This window comes from Eschrichtius robustus, chromosome 1 (genome assembly GCF_028021215.1).
Source record: "Eschrichtius robustus isolate mEscRob2 chromosome 1, mEscRob2.pri, whole genome shotgun sequence".
Lineage (NCBI taxonomy): Eukaryota > Metazoa > Chordata > Mammalia > Artiodactyla > Eschrichtiidae > Eschrichtius > Eschrichtius robustus.
Window position 1 is genome coordinate 125,702,815 of NC_090824.1, and position 20,754 is coordinate 125,723,568.

General features: G+C 38.8%; 3 protein-coding genes across 7 annotated transcripts in view; 1 reads left to right on the forward strand and 2 right to left on the reverse strand.

Moving 5' to 3' along the window:
* The window catches only part of CSNK1G1 (casein kinase 1 gamma 1), a 188,562-nt gene extending 185,656 nt beyond the window's left edge, over nt 1-2,906 (reverse strand). For all 3 annotated transcript variants that reach the window (XM_068553416.1, XM_068553408.1, XM_068553425.1), the window contains exon 1: nt 2,759-2,906. The gene's annotated coding sequence lies outside the window, so the exon portion shown is untranslated. The remainder of the gene's footprint in view (nt 1-2,758) is intronic.
* Nucleotides 2,907-7,334: 4,428 nt separating this feature from the next.
* PCLAF (PCNA clamp associated factor) lies at nt 7,335-15,091 on the reverse strand. Of its 2 annotated transcripts, XR_011075200.1 has the most exons (5): nt 14,948-15,091; nt 14,569-14,649; nt 13,391-13,553; nt 11,657-11,944; nt 7,335-8,353 (listed from the first exon to the last, which is right to left on the reverse strand). XR_011075200.1 is itself a non-coding variant. In XM_068553438.1 (4 exons), exons 1-4 carry the CDS (start codon nt 14,991-14,993, stop codon nt 8,308-8,310), a joined length of 336 nt encoding a protein of 111 aa, XP_068409539.1. In that variant the 5' UTR covers nt 14,994-15,091; the 3' UTR covers nt 7,335-8,307. The 2 variants fall into 2 exon arrangements, 1 of the variants encoding a protein (XP_068409539.1); XM_068553438.1 differs by lacking the exon at nt 11,657-11,944.
* Nucleotides 15,092-18,114: 3,023 nt separating this feature from the next.
* Nucleotides 18,115-20,754, forward strand: part of TRIP4 (thyroid hormone receptor interactor 4) — a 67,492-nt gene continuing 64,852 nt past the window's right edge. Inside the window, exon 1 of one of the 2 annotated variants that reach the window (XM_068536515.1) lies at nt 18,115-18,253. In XM_068536515.1, coding sequence (XP_068392616.1) covers nt 18,153-18,253 — 101 coding nt within the window. In that variant the 5' untranslated portion in view covers nt 18,115-18,152. The remainder of the gene's footprint in view (nt 18,254-20,754) is intronic. The other variant, XM_068536506.1, reaches the window with a different exon arrangement.

Sequence of the window (20,754 nt, forward strand, 5' to 3'; positions counted from 1 at the left end):
GCAGTGGTGGATAAAATTTAAAATAGTATTTCTACCTCAAGAAGCATGCAACATAGCTGGACAGTTTTATTTTTTAAAAAAAAGTTCAACTCTGTTTAAGAGAGACACGAAGAAGAAATATATTTGAAAATTTCTCTCGAAATTATGGAAAACCTGTAAACTTCTCTAAAAAGTGATACTGAATTACAAACTTTATAACCACTTTTCTCACACAAAAAAACGATTACTAAAGCAAGTTATTTGATTTTTATCTTTTGAGTATAAAGTACATTAAAAAATTAATAATTAAAAATTACTGGGAATTCCCTGGCTGTCCAGTAGTTAAGACTTGGCACGTTCACTGAGGGGGCCCGGGTTCGATCCCTGGTCAGGGAACTAAGATCCCGCAAGCCACGCAGTGTGGCCCCCCGCAAAAAAAAAAAAAAAATTTACTAACTTCAAGTTACATCAAAAAGCAAACTACATTAGCTGAAAATCTGACATATAATAGGTTACAAATAACTGTATTGTTTTAAATCTACAAAACAAATGAATATAAAGACTTCATGTGAGCTTCCCCTGTGGCGCAGTGGTTAGGAATCTGCCTGCCAATGCGGGGGACAAGGGTTCAATCACTGTTCCGGGAAGATCCCACATGCTGTGGATCAGCTAAGCCCGTGCACCACAACTAGTGAGCCCACGTGCCACAACTACTGAAGCCCGCATGCCTAAAGCCCGTGCTCCACAACAAGAGAAGCCACCTCAATGAGAAGCCCACGCACCGCAACTTAGAGTAGCTCCCACTCACTGCAACTAGAGAAAGCCTGTGCACAGCAACGAAGAGCCAATGCAGCCAAAAATAAATAAATAAATAAAATAAATAAATTTATTTTTAAAAAAAGTGATTAGCCTGGTACCTGACCAAAAAAAAAAAAAAAGACTTCATGTTTCTGAGATATATTTCTATATCATCATCACAAATGATTTAAAGGCAGAAATTCATTCCATTTGCATTTATTTTACAGATTATACATATAAAAATTCTGTAAGTTTTGCTAATAGTTTAAATCTAATTAAGATGAGTCATGCTACTTGTGTTGATTTTATTCTTAAAATTACAACTACTTTCTTCTATTTTATGCCCCAATTTTAATTCTCTCCAGACATGTGATGTTAATTAAGATTTATATACATTACCTTTTAAATGTTTTTCTTACCAATCCATACTACACACATCACAAATCTGAGAAAAACCTTTGAAACATTATTGGTCATTTCAGTTAATGCACATATTCTGCTTTATTTTTAAGAGTTTTAACAAACTACTGATATCTGAATTTCATGCTACTTATGATCAATTTCTAGAAACTACTGAAAGTCCTGTACAATTGTATATATATGTTTTGGAATATTATCCAGTTCTGTTCCTATCTCAAACCTCACTCCACAAAACTGGGCTACCTTGACTGTGTAAGATTATTAATAATTCATCTTTCAACTGGAAGGTGCTTCCATTTAAAGTGGACTGTTATTTAGATACATTACCCCCCCCTTACAATACTGATTAGAATTTTAACTCGTGTTACTTAAGAAACTGAATCTCTGGTAGGTTCCATGACTTGCCCAAGGTCAACAACTAGCCAGTGGCAGTCCGAGTTCAATCCCAGATTTACCTAACCTCAAAACCAATACTTCCACTTGACCACAATTATCTCCTTAAAAGATTATGAGACAGGCTCAAAAGCAGGGAATCTTGTCTCTCCGAAGGTTCACGCAACTATTCTGAGACATTGATAACCACACAGTACCTACAATTCAGTCACTGATTGAAATATAAATGAAGAGGATCTGTGTGCTTCATTTAAACTAGGTCAAGCTTACTGGCAGGTAAGAAAGATGTTGGAAAAGGCTTGCCTCAACACGTCTCGCCTAGACCTCTGTATCTTTACGGTTCCCCCAGTCTGTTTTTTAAAAACACGCATATCTACCAAATAAGGCTATGCCAGACCAGCTTACAGTTTGCTGGTTTCCAGAACTGCACTTTTCTAAAATAATTTAGACCAGACTTAATATTGAGCTGGGAGACTTGGTTGAATATGTCAATCTGGCACTTTCCAAACATTCGAAGTATCATTTGGGGCCACAAACCCAGTTCCACCCTCTTTCTTTTACGCTGTGATGCCTACCCGCTTGGGGAGGGGGCTACCGCTCCTGTAGGACACTGGGGCAAGAGACCAGTAAAGGAAGAAGTGGGGGAAGCGCACGTAAGTTGGGAGGAGGGAGGTCTCCTTACCCACTCTTCTGCCCTAGCTCTGCCAAGGGCGGCTCCCCGCGGTGCCCAGCCGACTCACAACCCCCGAAGCCGGGCTCTGACCCAGAGGGGTGGGCAGAAGAAGCAGGCAATGGAAGTATGGGATTGCCCCATCCACCCCGCCGGGGTCCATGCTCTCCTTCTGGACCCAGAGAATGCTCCCTCTTTCGGAGCTAAACCTCCAGGTGGCAAACTCCCCGTCCACACCGGCCGAAGTCTTCTGCATCTGAGAGGGCGCCTCCTCCGCAACCTCAACACGGCCACCCGAAACTCTCCGCCAGCCGTCATCCCCAGCCCTTCCCTTCCACCCCCGCAACCCGCCAGGGGCACACACGCCGGCCTGCGCCCCACCCAGGATCTCCGCGCTCCCCTCCCCGACCCGGAGAAGGGGCCCCCACCACCCCCCAGATACACACACACATCCTCAAGCTCCAGCCTCCCGGACCCCGTCGAAGCCGGAGAGAGTACCTGGCAGTGCTCCGGAGTACAGATGGGGCGGGCGCAGCCCCCTCCCGGAGGCGCCGAGTGCTTCTCTACCCACCCGCAGCTTTGGCTTCTCCCGTTCCCAGGAAAGGGAGGGAGGAGAGGTGCGGGAGGGGAGGGGGAAGACGAGGAGCCGAGGTGCCTCAGAAGCCGAACCGGAACCTCTAGCGCTGGCCCCACCCTCGGCCCGGCGCAGAGCACCCTGGCGCTCCCGATAGGACAAACTGAAAGCAGGCAGTGAGAAATAGACACCACCACTTCCGGGTCATCCCCCCTACCGTCCCTCCTTAGCAACCGCGTGGGGTTGCTAAGCGGAAGTGCCTTCAAAGACAACCACCCCCATTACTTATGGGACTAACAGGAGGTAGCTGGGAGCGTGTACTCCTCTTTGGCAACACACTCTTACCTTCTGCTCCTGGTCTTGGGCTGAGCACGGGCTTCGCTGCCAAAGTCACGAAGCCAATCCTGCTTTTCCCTTCACCTGTACTCGCCTTACCAGACCCCAGCCACTATTTACTCCTGTTCCCTCCCGCCTTGAATCCCGGGCGGACCTATTGGCTCCTGTTAAGGCTCTCTCAGTCCCTCGTGAGAGTTACTTTCTGGCGGTTTAGCAAGCATCTCCCTCTTGTGGATTTTCAGTTGTGTTTCTACTGAGCTTTTAAAGTCTCCTCCAATGTTATGAAACCTTTTGCATGCACTTCGTTCTCCTGTGATAGCCCCTGAAACCGAATGGTGAGAAAGTTTGTCTTCACCCATCTCTTTTGTAAGGATTGCACATGCTTGTGTATGATCTGGAAATAATTAATCCTTAAAAGAAAAACAATGAGAAAAGGCCAAAGGAAGCCGGTGATCAAGCTTGGGAAGAAGGAAGACATTTAATCCTCCACTCAGAATAAACTTTCAATCCTATACTGTGGACAGGGAAAGTTAATAAGAGACCTCATTTTTTCTTGTGTTGGGGTGATCTGAGCTTGAAAAATACTGGCAAAACCACTGCTTGGAGCAAAAGCCAGCAACATAATTAATCCTCTTTCTAGAAAAATGACCTATATTATTATGGCAGTTAAATATTCAGAGAAATGTAGTAGGGCATTCAGAGAAAAATGAGTAAAAATCTTGGCTTAACTTTCCTATCTTGAGTAGGTCTGCTTAAAAGCAATAAAGCTTAATAGTAGCTCCTGAATTTGTTCTCTAGTCCATGGCAGTGAATGTCTTTGCAACTGCTGGCTATTGGTCATAATAATTTGGTCATGATAATTTTATTGGTCATGATAACCTCTTAGTCACCGATATTGGACTGTTGTCCACCTAGCTGGGGCAGAGGAAATGACTTTTGGTAACTTCAAAGAAACAGCAGGTCTGTTGGTTTCCTGTACATGTGACACAGCATTAAATTGATTCACCAAGAGAGTCAGTTCAGCAAAACCTTTAGGAAATCACTTCAGGTTCAAATGTCACTAGTAGATTGTTAAAGAAGTCTAAAACATTTCCACCCTTGCCATGGACATGCATACATGTGGGAGTATACACACACAAAATTCAAATGGAATCTGAGCACATCCAGTCAGTAATTGTTCTTTAAAAAAAACCTGGCTGTACTTGACAAGTGATAAATCTGTTACCATGACAAAATAGAGCTTGGTATTTCAATTGGCAACAGGTTTAAATATTTAAAATTTTTTAAAAATTAAAAACATGAATACGGTAAATCTGTTCTATAGAAAGAAATGTTTTATTGGATAAAAATAGTTAAGATCAAATGTGGTAGTTTAAGCCAATACAAAAATGCAAATTCCTATGCATCATTCATTTTTCCTGTTGTCTGAAGAAATATGACTTATAATAGCATATAACAGCATTTATTTAGATCCTCTCTTCCTACAGTTTTTAAAAAATTATTACTGAGTCACTTTTGTATAGGTGTATGAATAGCTGGCTTAATTCCTAAATGATCACGACGTGTATAATTCCATCACTTTTAACATACTCATTACTTGGAGACCTCTAAAGATGTATAGCACAGGTACATACATTTTATTGTACACTGAAAACTTATACATTTTATTGTAAGTAAATCAACCTAAAATGTTGATAAATGTTTAAAAATTCAAATAAATAAATAAATATGTATATAGCACAATCCACACCTAAAACTAGCTATGTGGGTTTAACTATGCTTTTAGGATTTTGTGAGCAGTATCACAGGAATCCATATTCTTTTTTTAAAAATTATTACCCAAATCAACCTTTTATTTTATTTTTTAAATTTTATTTATTTATTTATTTTGGCCACACCACGCGACATGTGGGATCTTAGTTCACCGACCAGGGATCAAACCAGCGCCCCCTGCATTGGAAGTGTGAAGTCTTAACCACTGGACCGCTAGGGAAGTCCCCAGGAATCCATACTCTTTTTTTGTTTGTTTGTTCGTTTTTTGTTTTTTTTAATTTATTTTTATTTTTGGCTGCATTGGGTCTTTGTTGCTGCGTGCAGGCTTTCTCTAGTTACAGCGAGAGGGAGCTACTCTTCGTTGCGGTGTGTGGGCTTCTCATTGCAGTGGCTTCTCTTTGTTGCGGAGCAAGGGCTCTCAGCGCGTGGGCTTCACTATTTGTGGCACTCGGGCTCCGTAGTTGCGGCTTGCGGGCTCTAGAGCACAGGGTCAGTAGTTGTGGCGCACGGGATTAGTTGCTCCGTGGCATGTAGGATCCTCCCCGACCAGGGCTCAAACCCGAGTCCCCTGCATTGGCAGGCGGATTCTTTACCACTGGCCACCAGGGAAGTCCCCAATGAATATTCTTAATATGAACCATAATTAAGACAGTGCTCTCAAATCTATGCTAGATCTCAAATAGCCTTCAAGGTCAATATAGTACCTTCATTCTTCAAATCAATATAGGACCTCTAGCCTTTTTTCTCAATCTCTTGAAAGCTTTTTGTCATTTTTCAATTGTCTCTTGTAATCATTTAAGAAAGAATTAGGTTGTATAACGTTTATTTTTGGGAAACCCAATACTCTGTTAATAATTATTACTTAAAAATTCAAATATTCTTAGAGATCCATTGGCATCTCCAAATACAAAAGACAAAACAGACAAACATAAAAGATACCAAAATCAATGAATACTTGGGATCAGTTAGAAGAAATAGAGCCAGATTTACTTTTTATCTGTCTAAGCAATATACAACACACAAGGCATGGCCCCTTGTACAAGGGACTTAGAGAAACTCACTTAGGATACATGTGACATAAACAACATAATGTTTAGCCTTAGGAAGAGAAGGCTAAAGATGTAACAGCTATCTTTAAATAATTGAAGGTTGTCATGTGGAAGGAGTAACTTGTTCTATGTTATTTCAAGGACAGAACCAAGAAGAGGAGGAGGGGAGTTAAGAAAAAAATCAAATTTTTAACTTGTAGCACTTTCGATTGCCGTCCAGCTAATAAAATAGTCCATCTAATGAAAAGCTATAGCTGGCTTGGGTTGAACAAGGTAGCTTCTAACACTCCTCCCAGTTTTGATTCAGTGACAATCTTTCCCACCTCCATAGGCTATCCTCAAAGGTAAAAGGAACCATTTTAACAATGTTGGTTGGACCAAGGTCCAGCTGAATCTTCAATTTTTCCAAAAGTGAGTTAGCGTGAAGAATTTTAAGTACGGTGAGATTTATAAGCAGTGTATATATACATATGGGAAAAGTTCAGTTAGTTTAGGCTTTATTTTCTGCTTTTTAGAAAAATGACAAGTATTTGTCATCTCATAAATAACTCTGGGCATACTTTATAATTTTCACTATAGTATTATCTTCCTTTGTGAAACTATGTAAACACAAAATTCATATGATCCTCACGAATTCCATTAGCATTCAAAAATTCCATAAAAGTAGCTTTAATCATTGTTTGCTCCGGAATTGAACACTAACATTAATTATTTGAATAATCCATCCAAAAATGAAAACCAGGTTAACTTTGTGAAGGGTACAAAATTAAAACTTACTTTATATTTTTAATGTATAAACTTTATTTTTTGATTCAATTTCAATGTAAATGGGGAGTCTGTACTTCTCTTATGTTTAGAAGAGGCTAAATTGACAATCTACATTTTAAAAAACCTTTGACAAGGAAACAGATTACATGGGACCTCTGCCTAATAAAGTTAGACATCACCAAGTATTATATATTTTGAAAGGATTGTATTTGAAAAGACTGTAGGTTCTTTAGGTCAAATTTTTTGGAAACAATTACATACCAAAATTAGACTTCATTGGACACACCACCATAAAGTTTCTCTCTCCATCAATGAAAAATAGCAAATCAGGTTTCATACCCATCAAAAGCCTAATTGTCAAGGAAGCACTTAGGATGAAAACTCTGGTCTCAATTCAGTATCATTACGTTTAATACCCACCTCTAAAAGACAAAGCAAAAAATACAATCTACAGTCATAAGGACTTATTTTGGAAGTTGATAAAATCAGGTCAGTACAGTGATTTGCATTTGGAAGGAATAAAATAGAAATACCTAGTAGGATATAATCTTAGAAAGCACACATATGGATAGTATTGTGACAATGAGTATTCGTTTATTAAAAACAAACTTCAGGAAAGCATTCCTGTTAAACATGGTTAGTTTTGATAACAGGATGTCAGTGAGCAAAAAGCCTGATGAGGAAGCAAGAATACCAGTTACTAAGCACTATTATACCCACCTCTTCAACTACACCCTTGATTATCTTGAAAAATATAATAGTAGCTCTAAGGACTTTAGACATAGTTCTGGGTTTATGGCATGATTTGCCTTTCATATTTTATTCATTTCCAACTTGAAAAGTATAGGCCCAAAGGGTAATATTTTATGACACTAAGTCAAATGCATATTCTAGGAAAATTCCTCTCTTTTAATGTAGACTATGGAATTTTCCTGCCCAATTCTATGCTAGTATTTTATCTTTTTGTTGTTGTTTTTAGAAGCTTCATCAACCCTTTAAATCCTTAGGACAAAACTGCCCTTAAATTTTTCTAAGAAGAAGGTAGACAGCCATCCAAATTTTTTCAACATTGCATCTTTGGCCCCCTTTCTTAAAAAGGGTATGGGTTCAGTTTAATTAATACTGACTTTTTTAATGTGCAAAAATCTACCTCTGCTTTTTAAAGCAAATAAAAGGAACAAAAATATGGCATCACTCCAATAATCAAATGCCAATAAAAATGGCAACAGTACAAATACCTAAGCAAATCTCAAATACAGCAGATTCATAATTAGACCACCATGCAATAATTCTAGCAAGCAAAAGCTTAACAGGTAAAAGAAACCGAATACTGCATTATACTGAATACTAAGTTAAGTAACCATAATTAGTCTTATAAACTTTCCAATATCATAACTACTTGCTTTTGAATAACTAAATGTAAGCCTCATTTTTTAACTTAAATGCTTATTCAACAAAGCTAATTGGAACAAGTACGTTTATGCAAATTTACATCCTAGAATACCAGAGTAAACAGGAGACATCAGTCAAGAGTGAATAAGTAATTTCTATTCATTTTCATCATCTGTATGATCAGGTGGCAAAGGACATGATCTGTGGAAAGAAGAGAGAACTTCGATAGTAACCTGAGTCAAATGTTTAAAAAACAAAACATAAGTAGTTTTTAAAAACTTATGTAAATCAGGAACATTAACAGTGCAGTGGGTCTCGTCAATAGACTAGAAATGGGAGAAAATTAAACTCCATTAATTGACAAACTCCTACAGATTCCAAATACTAGAGCGACAACATTTTTAATAATCTATTTTGCCTGTTAATTTGCCAAATTACTTTCCCCTTTAGGATATGTTGCCATTTTTATTAAAGAGGGAATCTCTATTTCTATAGCATCTTCTTTCGATATGTTAAGTGGATTGATGAAGAGTACAACCCTTCAGCAAGAACTCTGTGATTATGAAAAGCAAAAGAATTTAACCAATCCATTTGAGCAGAGAAAACAGCAAGTTGACATATTTGACTGTATACCCTTTGGAACTATATGAATGTATTATCTAATTAGAAAAACCCCCAAATTGTCTTAAGTTGGCATATGGTAATCACAGCTTTTGAAAAATAATTTATATTATCCCAAAGCCATTTTGTACTCATTATACTTTTTTTAAAAAATACATTTATTTATTTATTTATTTATTTTTGGCTGGGTTGGGTCTTCCTTGCGGCACGTGGGCGTCTCATTACGGTGGCCTCTCTTTGTTGCAAAGCATAGGCTCTAGGCGCGCCACCTTTAGTAGTTGAGGCACATGGGCTCAGTAGTTGTGGCTCGAGGGCTCTAGAGCACAGGCTCAGGAGTTGTGGCACACGGGCTTAGATGCTCCGTGGCATGTGGGATCTTCCCAGACCAGGGCTCGAACCCATGTCCCCTGCATTGGCAGGCGGATTCTTAACCACTGCACCACCAGGGAAGTCCCTCATTATACTTTTTATAGAGAAAAAGTCAATTAAAAACTTAATCATAAATCAGAATTTTTTAGAACTGATAAAGATTTGTGAGATCTATTTTAAAATAGTTTTCAAATTAGATCCAGTAAGCCTGAATGGTCATAGGGCAAGTGAGTGAAAGAAGGAAGCTAAAACAAGGATATTCTGACTTGGAATAAGATTACTATTGACTCACCTACTCTTATATTACCAAGACGTCTTCATTGTACTTTCCTGGAAATTAAATCAAGTTAACAAATGAACACTATCATAACCCAAAATTCCTTTTTTTCAAGGACCTGATTTAATTTACTTTAGGTATCATAGTTCTGTTCAAGGTTTTAAGAAGATAGTTTTTCTTGATTCTGATTCTCCCCCGTGCATCTTCCTTTGTGAGAATAAAGCCATAGGAGTAGCCATATTCCAGATTAAGAATTAGGGAGACAGAAGTCCTTCTGATATACTGATAGTTTTCTATTTACTATCAATAGTAAATCTATTGAAAGAGCTCCTATCAAAAGGAAAAAATATTTTCTATTTCTTTAACGTATCAGTATGAGATAGATGTTCACTAACCTATCGTGGTAATCATTTCATGATGTACGTAAGTCAAATCATTACACCCTGAACTCATATAGTACTGTATGTCAATTATGTCTCAATAACACTGGGAGAAAAAAAAGCCAATCTATTGATTTATTATAAATAAAGGGATAACTACAACTCTCTTAAAAACATATCTAAGACAGAGGCCTAAAGTAATAATATAAACCTCTATTACCTAGTTTTATGTCACAGATTTTATTAAACTATGGATCAAAGTGCTTTATGAGACTATATGTGTAATCTTTTCCATATGATAGGAAGCCTGTAATATAGCTTTTATTGCTGTCATGATCAATGGTATAGCCATATTTGGCTATATTGCCAAATATTTTCTTTCATTAATGGAAGTCACAAATAATTCAAGAGGATTGTCATATATTCTAGAGCTAATATTGACTATTAGCTTGTTCAAATTAGAATGAGAAAGAACAAGGAAGAATGGTGCCAGTAAGTGAGAAGGAACTAAAGGAGACTTACAGGATCATGAAAACAAGTCTATTAAAAAACTCTATCCAAAAATGTATCCCCTTCCTTGTTGATTTTATTGAAACAGAAATGATAATAGTGATGTAGCAACAAAGTATAAAATTTAGTTACTGCTCCAGAATTTGACACTCCTTTTAAATATCTCATTAGATGGATAGTAGGCATTCAATAACAATTTACTAAATGACCTATGAACAATATTGAGTAAGTCTTAAAATTTTATATGCATAAACATCATTTTATATGTCAAATACTTTGTTTTAACTGCCCACTAACCATTTATTTTTATTTAGTTGTGTTCAATGCAAATCAATTCCAAACACAATGTACAATCCAAAACAGGTGTACAGTGTTCAGATATGAAGCAAGAGGTGTTCATTCACACACATAGATCTCACATAACCTGAGATCAGGTGGATCTAGTTGTTCCTGTGTAGACTTCTAAAGATGGCAAATATTGGCTTAAAACTTATTAAGAGTACTATGGCCATATTGGATATTTAACATCTAAGCATCATTGTGTGAACCTGTGAACCAAAGATTTCACAGAGTTTCTATTTCTAAAAAGGTTTCTGTACATCAAGGCAGTTGCAAAGTTTTATTTTCCAGGATCAAGTCCACTTAGGCTTAGAACCATCTAAAAATAATGACTGATGTAGAAAGTGCTCCACGTGTAGCTATTCTTATTCATCAAGTTTTATATTTATATATATATGTTTACGGAAAGGGCACAAAAGAGCTATGAATTTAATGCAGGCAAGTTTCCAGTCTTCACTTCCCAAATACCTAATACACATTATTTTTGCTGCCTTCATATATTTGCCTATTAATTTCAAGATTTGTCAAATATGCCTTCCAAACAGATCAATTTTTTAAGTTGTAAAAATTATTCAATATATGCAGAAATAAAAAGCAATATTTTAAGACTGGTTGAAGTCAATGCACTTCTAATCTTTGGAATCAAGTTAAATGACCCAACTTAGCTAAATGAATCTGGATGGGAATGTGTGATACGAAATACCTGTTATTTGACTTTTAAGTGCATTTGCTGGGATTACTTATGCTTGGATTTGTAGTAGATTCCAATCCGTCATTGCCCTGGAACGTGTCAGTTACTGAAGAAAGTCAAATGCAATGTCAAATCCAAAGCCCCAGAGAAAAGAGTTAAGTTCCCAAGAGAACAGTGAAAACAGTGTAAAACCTGATGGAGAGTATATCAGCATTAAACCAGGACTGCTGAAACAATACACAGAGGATTTGCAGTAATACCTGGTGGTTCCTTCCAGTGTACATCATAAATAGAATCACTGAAGCTTTTTATATTACCTAATCATTTTACCGCCTTCTAGATTTCGTGAACAAAATGGAAACTGAATCTCCATTCCATAGCTCATCCTTTTTCTCTAGATGAAGATGAAATTATTCTTATTTGCAAGGTACAGTTTGAAGTGTCCATATTTCTTAAGTTATACTTAATCACATCATTAATTCTCGATGTTGTCTCTTTCCAGTCTTGTACATGAAACTCCAGCAGATTTAATATTGGCTTTCATTATCTGGTCAAATCCTTCAGATGCTCTTTAAACTAGTCCAATTTGGGAGTCTCAACATTCTCTGTGTTAATAAAACAAGGGATGGAATTAGTAGACTTGATGAAGACCTGTTTATTTTCCTTGCCACACTGGACTTCTAGATGGCGTACGGATTGGGCTTTAGAATATGGGTTGGTAAACTGTAGATGTCTCTTGGCCAAGTCTCTTAACGGTAGAGATGTAAAAGGGCAAGCAAGACCACAAGGAGACTAGCTGTTGACTGCAAAGCACAGCTGACCGTTGTGGTTTCGAACGGAGGACCTTCCGTGCTGGTTAAAGGAACGAATGAATAAATCTGCGTGGGTAGGAGCAGCACCAGAAGCAGCAGCCCCAATCTGAGCCTGACCACCATCCCTTTGCCCATGGTGGTCACTCCGCCCTCGGCAGGGCTCGCTGCTTGGTGCCGTGGAGGAGGATCACAGGCTACTGGCTGGTGCAGGGGAGGTATCTAGCAGGGTCTTAAATCTAGCCGGAGGCTTCATAATGGCGGTGACGTGGCACCACCCGCGCTCACCACTCCCCACCTCCAGTCAAATAATTTGTTTTTGAAACAAAAATTTCAAAATTCTTTAGAGAGTCTGGACACTATTACTTATAAATCTATTTAAAAAGCAGGTTTCCATTGCTTTTTTCCCCCCAATGGTATTATTTTTTTTCCTGATTCTTAAAATATTTGCTGTTGAAAGTTGGTAACACTGAGTATGAGAGGTTTTTACCCAGATATATCACTATTGATATTTGGTATATTTTGTACAGAGATTTGGTATATTTAGATACATGTCTTTTACACAATAATGATTGTACTTTTGTACCAGAATTTTTGCTTAACACTTATCATGAGCATTTTCCTGACATTAAAAGCTTGAAAGCATGATTTAATTATCTTCTTAAAAAGTTTACACAATGAACTCTGCATGTTTGCAGTTTTATACCCACCTTGTTTTGCTTTGAAGTTTTCTTATGTATTTACAGAGAAGTTGTAAAGAAAATACACCACGGTGTTAGTTTTGGTTGTTTCTAAGTGATGGGGATTTCTATATTTTCCAACTTTTCTACATTGGGTATATATTTCCTGTGGAGGCTGAACTAGTAGTTTTTGAAAGGTGAGGTTACTGGAATTCAAGCTAGATAAACCAACATGGAAATTGCTTTTTGAAAAAAGACTACAGAAAACAGACAGAAAAAATTAAAGAATAAAGACCAGAAGTTCATGATTAATAATGTAACACTTATCATCTGAATGGGAACTGATCCTCTTTGAGTGACTGAAATGAGTAAAAATAATACCTTTCATTGATGTTTGAAATTTGGGAGTGACTTATAATAATAGGTTAGCACAGTTTTAAAAACCTCTGGTTTGTATTTTCTTATCTGCTCAAACAGAAATTTTAAAGTTACTCAATATTCTGTTGTCTTTTATTTTCAAGAATATAAGTATTTCTTTATATGCCAGAATATAGAAACTTACTTTCTCTTTGCTTTTCCCAAGCCACTGCTTCCTGCCTCCTCAGGAATCCTATTCTCTTTTTCTGAATCTTTAGGGGACAGCCTGAAGAATTCTCCGATTCCTTTTTGCCACTTGGGAGTTGGGCGCACACAAACTGGATTCCCTCCTGCGTACTTATTTTCAGCTATAAAATATAAACAGATAGAACTAGATAAAAATTAAGAATACAATCACCATTCCTTAAAGGGAAAGTTAATTCTTTAACGTCAAATCTAAAGGGTATTAAATGGTGTTACATCCATCTTTAAATTTTAAAATGTGACATGATAAAGCTGTATTCAGTTATAATATAATGTATAACACTTTATTACATTTATCCTTCAGCCTAGAAAAATAGCATTAACAAGATGTTTACAACTAGAAAATATTTTTCATATTTTGTCCACAAGCAGAGCTATTCAGTTAGTCTTATGTACTGTCATACTAAAGTTTGACACACTTTTTCCTGTATGTTCTTAACTAGAGCTTGTGGAATTAATCTTCCAAACTGCTCAACTTCCTCCTAAAAGGAATGAGACAGCAGATGGCATGGTATTTTCTCAACTTCTCCTCGCACAGAAGGAACGATGTGAAGCTATTTCCCTGGCCCAGTTTTCCCTCTTAATGTCCCAAAAGCAGTAACAGGAGCTGCAAAGTTGTAAAACACACACACCGACACCAAACTAAAAAAAAAGGAAAGAAAGGAGAGAGGGAGAAAGGGAAGGAAGGACAAAGAAAAATATGTAGAAATGAAAACCAAAACGTGATTAGCACTGTCAACTATAGTCCCGATTCTTAATCTAGTAAAGAGGTGCTTACATAGCCTCTTACAAGAAAAAGCCCAGTTGTCAATACTAAGAAAAATAACAACGCTAAAGTAGAAAAGAAAAACGGGTTTGAAGAGAAACTGTGTCCGTCCCTAACCCGAGACTTGAAATTCTTTACAATGCGACCCACTCCGCCCCGCACCCCTACCCCAGCCCGCCAAGAGACAGGCCCGCTCATTAGAGCAAAAGGCAAGGAAGAAATTCGGGGGTGAGGATCTCAGGAAAAGAAATTCCACGGTGGGGCAGGGGGCTCGCAGGTCAGGAGAACTGTGGTGCCAGGCCTGATCTCCTTTTGAGAAGGTTTCTCCAGGATCTTGCAGGGGCGCTTTTTACCTTTCCTTGACGAAAGCGGCGTGGAATTAGTGGCAGAGGTGGAGGAACCAAGCACCTTCCTGGGGGCTCGAGAAGCCACCACTGCGGAGAAAGGCAAAGAAGGGCATTCAGAAGGGGGCACGAAGAGTCTCAGAGCCACTTTCTCACCACACTCTCCGACCCAGCCTATTGGAGAGGAGAGGCCCGCGATCCAGAACAGCAGATAACCCTCCCCTGTCCCCGCCGCTTCTTCCTCCTGGTTAAAGGGATCGGGCCGCTGCTTCCTGGCGGGCTGGACCAGTTTGGCGGACAGGGTTGTGGGCAGGTCCGGCTTCTCCCGCCCGCGGCGGAGCTGCCCAGGGAACCACCTGCCCTCCACTACCATGCTCGCCTGCCTCACCTTTTCTGTAGGTGCCAGGGACACCGTCTGCTTTAGTTCGCACCATGTTCAAACACGAGATGAGAACAACCAACTGACTCCCCAGCCGGAGATGTTTCACGGGACAAGGCCCCAAAAACGAATCTCCCGCCACAGTTTATATTGGTCCCTTTCCCGCGCGCTCCACTGACTCTCCCAGGCCTCCTCTCCCATTGGTTCCGCGCCTTTCACGCGCAACCAATCGCCAGTGTCCAGTGCTGACTGCGGCGGGGTTGGGCGCAGTGCTGACTCGTCCATCAACTTGCAGAAGCTTGTGATTCGTACCCGCCTGAGGTGGGCGGTGCCAGGGCGCTTTCCTGGGGTGCCCCATGTGTGGGTGCTAAGATCAAGAATTAGGTAAAGGGGCCTGCTTAGAAAAGAAAACCCAGGAAAGACAGCGAATTCCAACATTTCTTTAAAAGTTAACCACAGGCTTAAATCCATAATGTCACTCCTGGAAGTGACACCTGAAATGAAGAGGACTTTTTAATATCTCAGGTATGAACACTCTTTACAGCATCCGTAACTAAAACGAGTCTATGGAATGGGAAAAAGCTAATACAATTTATTTACAGGGATTTTTTTTTTTTTTTTTTTTTTTTTTTTTGCCAGGCCGTTCAGCTTGTGGGATCTTAGTTCTCCGACTAGGCATCGAACGCTGGCCCCAGCAGCAGTGAAAGCTCCGGGTCCTTACCACTGGACCACCAAGGAATTCCCTATTTACAGGGATTTAAAAAAAAAACAAAACTTTTTAGAATGTTGTGAAACAAGAAAAAAACAGTGAATTGTGTATACATACATACATTAAAAGAAACATTATTATAATAATAAAACGTTTTCCAGAGACCTGTATGGTCTCAGAATTCCTTAAAAATATGTCATATGTGCCAAGGGCACATCCCTGGCACGTAGTGAACATGATTTTAGAATAAGAGCTCATAACTATTTTCCTTCCCTATGCTTATCTTTAGAACTCACAATACGCCCTGGGCAATGATTTTCACTCTCTGAATACCACGCACAAAACCTGATCAAAAGAATTTGCCTTAGGATGTACTTTGTTAAATGTGCACTTGAAAGGCAAACCTGAAAGTGTAAGCATGGCATTAATTCTCTCCAATAAATTATGCTTGAACTTTCAGAATAAAGGCTTCTCAGTACTTTAACAGAATCAACAACTACTTTGTGTTTTTGAATTACAGAATCTAGACAGCAGATGAAATTAACATTATAATAGGAGGAAAGGTATTGCAAATTACCTGTAGCTTTGTCTAAATCTTAGTGTCTAAGATTACAGCCAAAGTCCTATCAGAAAAATCAACAAGCCCTAGGGTATCCCTCCTTGTTCTTTGTCATCATGCCCCTCTCAATACACAATGTTTCTTCAATGCACATTTTTTCCTTTTCAGTTAAGTGGCTTCTACAAAGGCCTGAATTACCTAATTCCCAGATCCTTGCAGAGATTAGAACTGAGCTGAGAATCTGCTGGTCTTTTCTCTTAGTCCACTTGCCAAGTAAATTGTTAGAAAGAATTGCAAATATACCTTTGCACACAGGGGCAATCTGCATATTACTATAGCTGTGTTTGTATGTCTGTCTTTTTAATGCCAATTATGATAAGGAAGGATGCAAATTAGAGTAAAAACTCAGGAAAAAAGCAGTGATGCCTTGTAAAAATTCTTAATTTAAATGTTTGCTTTGCAGAAGTGCTTCTCCTTTACAGTTAAAATAGTTCTGTGGTGTGAACCTGAAAATTTTAAAGGCCTAAGGCATTAAGAAAAGTTATAGTATGTACAAATGAAATTTCCGCCTAAATTTATACAAAAGAATATCTTTAAGTCATATTAAATAGGTGTGCTTGCTTTGCTCAGGCATAAATTCATTTTAATAAATGGTAATACGGTAAATGGCATTACATTACATACATTACAAACTAGAGATTTCAATCAATAACATATTCCTTATGAAAAAGAACACTTTTATTCTTGAGGACCTAGTAATTTCATCATAATGTGTGATATACTGTCTTATTGTACAAAACGCTTGTCAGTCTGTCTTCAAGAAGTTATCATTTTAGTTATGGGAACAGAACAGATATAAAAACAGGTAAAGGATTTGGATATGTTATAATTAGTATTAAATGTAGCAGATATCTATGAAGAAACAAAACTTGTACCCACTATTTATGAAAATTCAGTCTTTTTAAGCTGGAAAGCCATATATTTTGCAAATTAACAACAAAGATAATCCAAACTCAATGTAAATCAACACACATATGATTTTGATTATTTATATCGGTGAAAACACTAACAAAAAGGTGAAACAACATCCAGTTGATGTAATTATTTAGTATAAATAGCCTAATGGGAATGAAGAGCCTATCCATGTAACACAAAGCCAGTCAAATTGATCCATGAAATATATCAGAAGACATTATGTTATGCGCTCCAGAAAAATCTGGCTAAATTTTCCCCAGTCCGTTGTCCCAATGGAGTAGGGAAGTAGCGAAAGACCCTTAAATCTGGTCATCTTGAGTTGAAATACCTTTAATTTCTTAAAAATCAACACAGAGAATTTATATAGAAGGTCTTCAAAGCCAAATCACAGCACCTGTTTTTAATTAAAGTTTTTTTTTTTTTTTCTCCCTCGAGCTTGCAGAGTTGTCTTGGCCCTGCTGGAAAAGACTTGGCTCAAAAAAGCAAAAAGAGGTTTTAGGAGCGTGAATCAGGTATTAGACTACAAGGGGTATTAATAAAACCACTACCACCGGAGCAAATCCTTACAGCGTTTACTCTAGCTTTCAAGTGCTATTTTAAATATTTTACATAAAACCAGAACAGTTTAAAAACTGGACCCTCAGGTTACGGGGTATTGTTTTGTTTTTTCCTAAACTGTAGTTTTTAATAGGTATTTGTATTGTCTTAGCAGATTTCCCAATTCTCGAGTCCTGCATTTAACGACGCGGAAGAACCACTCGCAGATGGACCTCTGATACAAGCGGCAACATCAGGAAGCGGGCAGAAGCAGGAGGAGGCACAGGTGGGAGGGATCTGTGCTGGGGGCGGTGCTACCGCGCGGGGCAGTGCAGGCTGACGGAACCTGCGCGAGTGAGGTCGGTGTTGCGCAGGGGACTAGTCCGTAGTGGGACGCTGAGCTTTTGCAGCCCAGCTGGTTCCGGCTGGGGAAAATGGCGGTGACTGGGGCGGTGTCCCGGGAGCAGCTGGTGGGCTGGTGCACCCAGCAGTTGCGGAAGACTTTCGGCCTGGATGTCAGTGAGGAGATCATACAGTAAGACCGGTTCGGGTCAGAGGCGGGAAGGAGCTCTGGGATGTGCACTGGCTGAGCAAACGGGGAAACGGAGAGGGCTAAAAAGTTGATGAATGAGAGTGAAAAAATGTGATAAAAGGGCTGCGGTCTATCTACGAGAGCCGAATTTTGACCTCTGGCTTTATAGTTTAGGTTCTGGAATAGGGTGTCATGCTCCACAATCGGCTGGTGGGGCCTTTTTTTCCCCAGGAAAACGCCAAATCCCTGATAATTAGACCTGTAAGTCTGTCCCAGGAACCAGTTTCCTTATAGATTTTGGAGAGAAGGGGCAAGCCAAATTGTCTTTCCAGAAATTCCTTACTCTGAACATTTCAGTTTGCCCGATCCGGGTTGTGTCAAATAGGACCTGAAATTTAAATAGGGGTAGCGTGGTACTGTGTAAAAAATAGCTCCTGACTCGGGAGTCCCGGTTCTATTTTCTGTGGTCATTCACCAGTTTTGGAGCCTTAGGCAACTTAATTTTCCATCTTTGTACCTTAGTTTCCTCGTCTGTAAAATGAAAAATTAGCAGAGATTATCTTTAATAACGCGTTATGATTGTAATGAAGTGGAAATGGTGACATGATTTAATATCTGCTTTCAACTGATTTAACTTTTCTTTTTTTGGCGATACTGCATGCCAGGACAACAAAGACGGTTGATGAGTGAGGAGGTGGGGGAAGTGCAGTGTATCGAGGAGCATAGGAAAAAGGACTCTCATTAAGATTTGAGAAACTCGTAAGGTTAACTGCAAGGGATGAATTTAACTTGAGAACTAAAAGATGGGTAGGTGGCAGTGCAGAGTTCAGGAGGAGGGAAAAACTTCTGCAAAAATTGGACTTAAAGAACCTGGAAGTGTTTCTTGATTTGGTTCCTTGCTCATTGTCGCTGAAACCTAAATTGCAGTTCTAGGGCTTTTGTAGGAAGTAAGGTGAATTTCTGATTTTGGGAGAAAATAGACTTGTTGACAAGGAGAGAGTTAAGAGAGCCAATTTTAGAGGATTATTTTGAACACTGGAATAGACTATCAAAAAAAACTCAGTTAAGCAAATATATGATATCACTTATATGTGGAATCTAAAAAATAACACAAATGATTTTATTTACAAAACAGAAACAGACTCAACAGACATAGAAACAAACTTATGGGGGAAAGGGGGGGGATAAATTAGGAGTATGAAATTAACAGATACACACTACTGTTTATAAAATAGTTAAACAACAAGGATTTACTGTATAGCACAGGGAACTACGTTAAATATCTTGTAATAACCTACAGTGGAAAAGAATCTGAAAAAAAAATATGTAACTGAATCACGTTGCTGTACACCTGAAACTAACACAATATTGTAAATCAACTATACATCAATTTAAAAAAATTGACAAAAAATATTTTTTAAAGAGACAAAAAAAGCACAGCCAAATTGTATGGCTTGGCTTTACCCTTGTTTGAAGGCAAGATCAGGTTAAGTAGCTTTCAGGCATTTTTTAAAGTAGTGGAATGCTGTCAAATGAAATAATGAAGCTTTGTAATATACCAAACAGAAAAAAGTCAATCAGTTAAAAAAAAAAAAAAGATTGAGTCTATTTTTGATGAATCAACAATGGAGTATGAATAGTTGCAATCTTCTCAGTCTCAGAATCCAGTTGTATTTTGTTGCTTACACAGTATTAGGAAAATTCCTAAGTCTCATAGATTGTGGTTTAATAGCTCATTGTGCAGCCTTAGGTTTTCCTCAGTTAAACTTATCCACACCCTTAAAAGAGGAGTGATCAGAAATTTCTGTTTTAAAGTTGAAGCAATAAGTATGGCTGTACACCTGCTTGCATTTAAAAATATTTATAAATATAAGTTAGACAAGAATTATTCAAAACTTAAAATAAGCCCTAAAGCTACCTATAATATAATGCTATTGGAACCACTTCCTAGGTTTTCACTAGTTATTGCACAACAGGCTATGATGGCACAATGAAAGTGTTGGCTGTGTAAATTTGCTGTGCCTTTTCTTGCCTGATATTAATTGAGAATTACCTAGGTGTACTATACTAGTGTGCTAGCTAGAACAATTTGACATGAGCAGCCTGAATGTTTTTAAAAGACAGCACAGGGCTTCCCTGGTGGTGCAGTGGTTGAGAATCTGCCTGCCAGTGTAGGGGACATGGGTTCGAGCCCTGGTCCGGGAAGATCCCACATGCCGCGGAGCAACTAGGCCCATGTGGCACAACTACTGAGCTCTGCGCTCTGGAGCCCGTGAGCCACAACTACTGAGCCCACGTGCCACAACTACTGAAGCCCACGCATCTAGAGCCCGTGCTGTGCAACAAGAGAAGCCACTGCAATGAGAGGCCCGCGCACCGCAACGAGGAGTAGCCCCTGCTCACTGCAACTAGAGAAAGCCCGCACACAGCAACGAAGACCCAACACAGCCAAAAATAAATAAATAAAATAAATTTATTAAAAAAAAAAAAAAAAGACAGCACAG

Excerpts from the sequence above, each read along its gene's own strand:
- PCLAF (XM_068553438.1), bottom strand. The coding sequence starts at position 14,993 with ATGGTGCGAACTAAAGCAGACGGTGTCCCTGGCACCTACAGAAAAG. Across the intron at positions 14,650-14,947 it reads CCCTGGCACCTACAGAAAAG|TGGTGGCTTCTCGAGCCCCC; the intron begins GTGAGGCAGGCG and ends CTTTCTCCGCAG. Across the intron at positions 13,554-14,568 it reads GCCGCTTTCGTCAAGGAAAG|CTGAAAATAAGTACGCAGGA; the intron begins GTAAAAAGCGCC and ends TATATTTTATAG.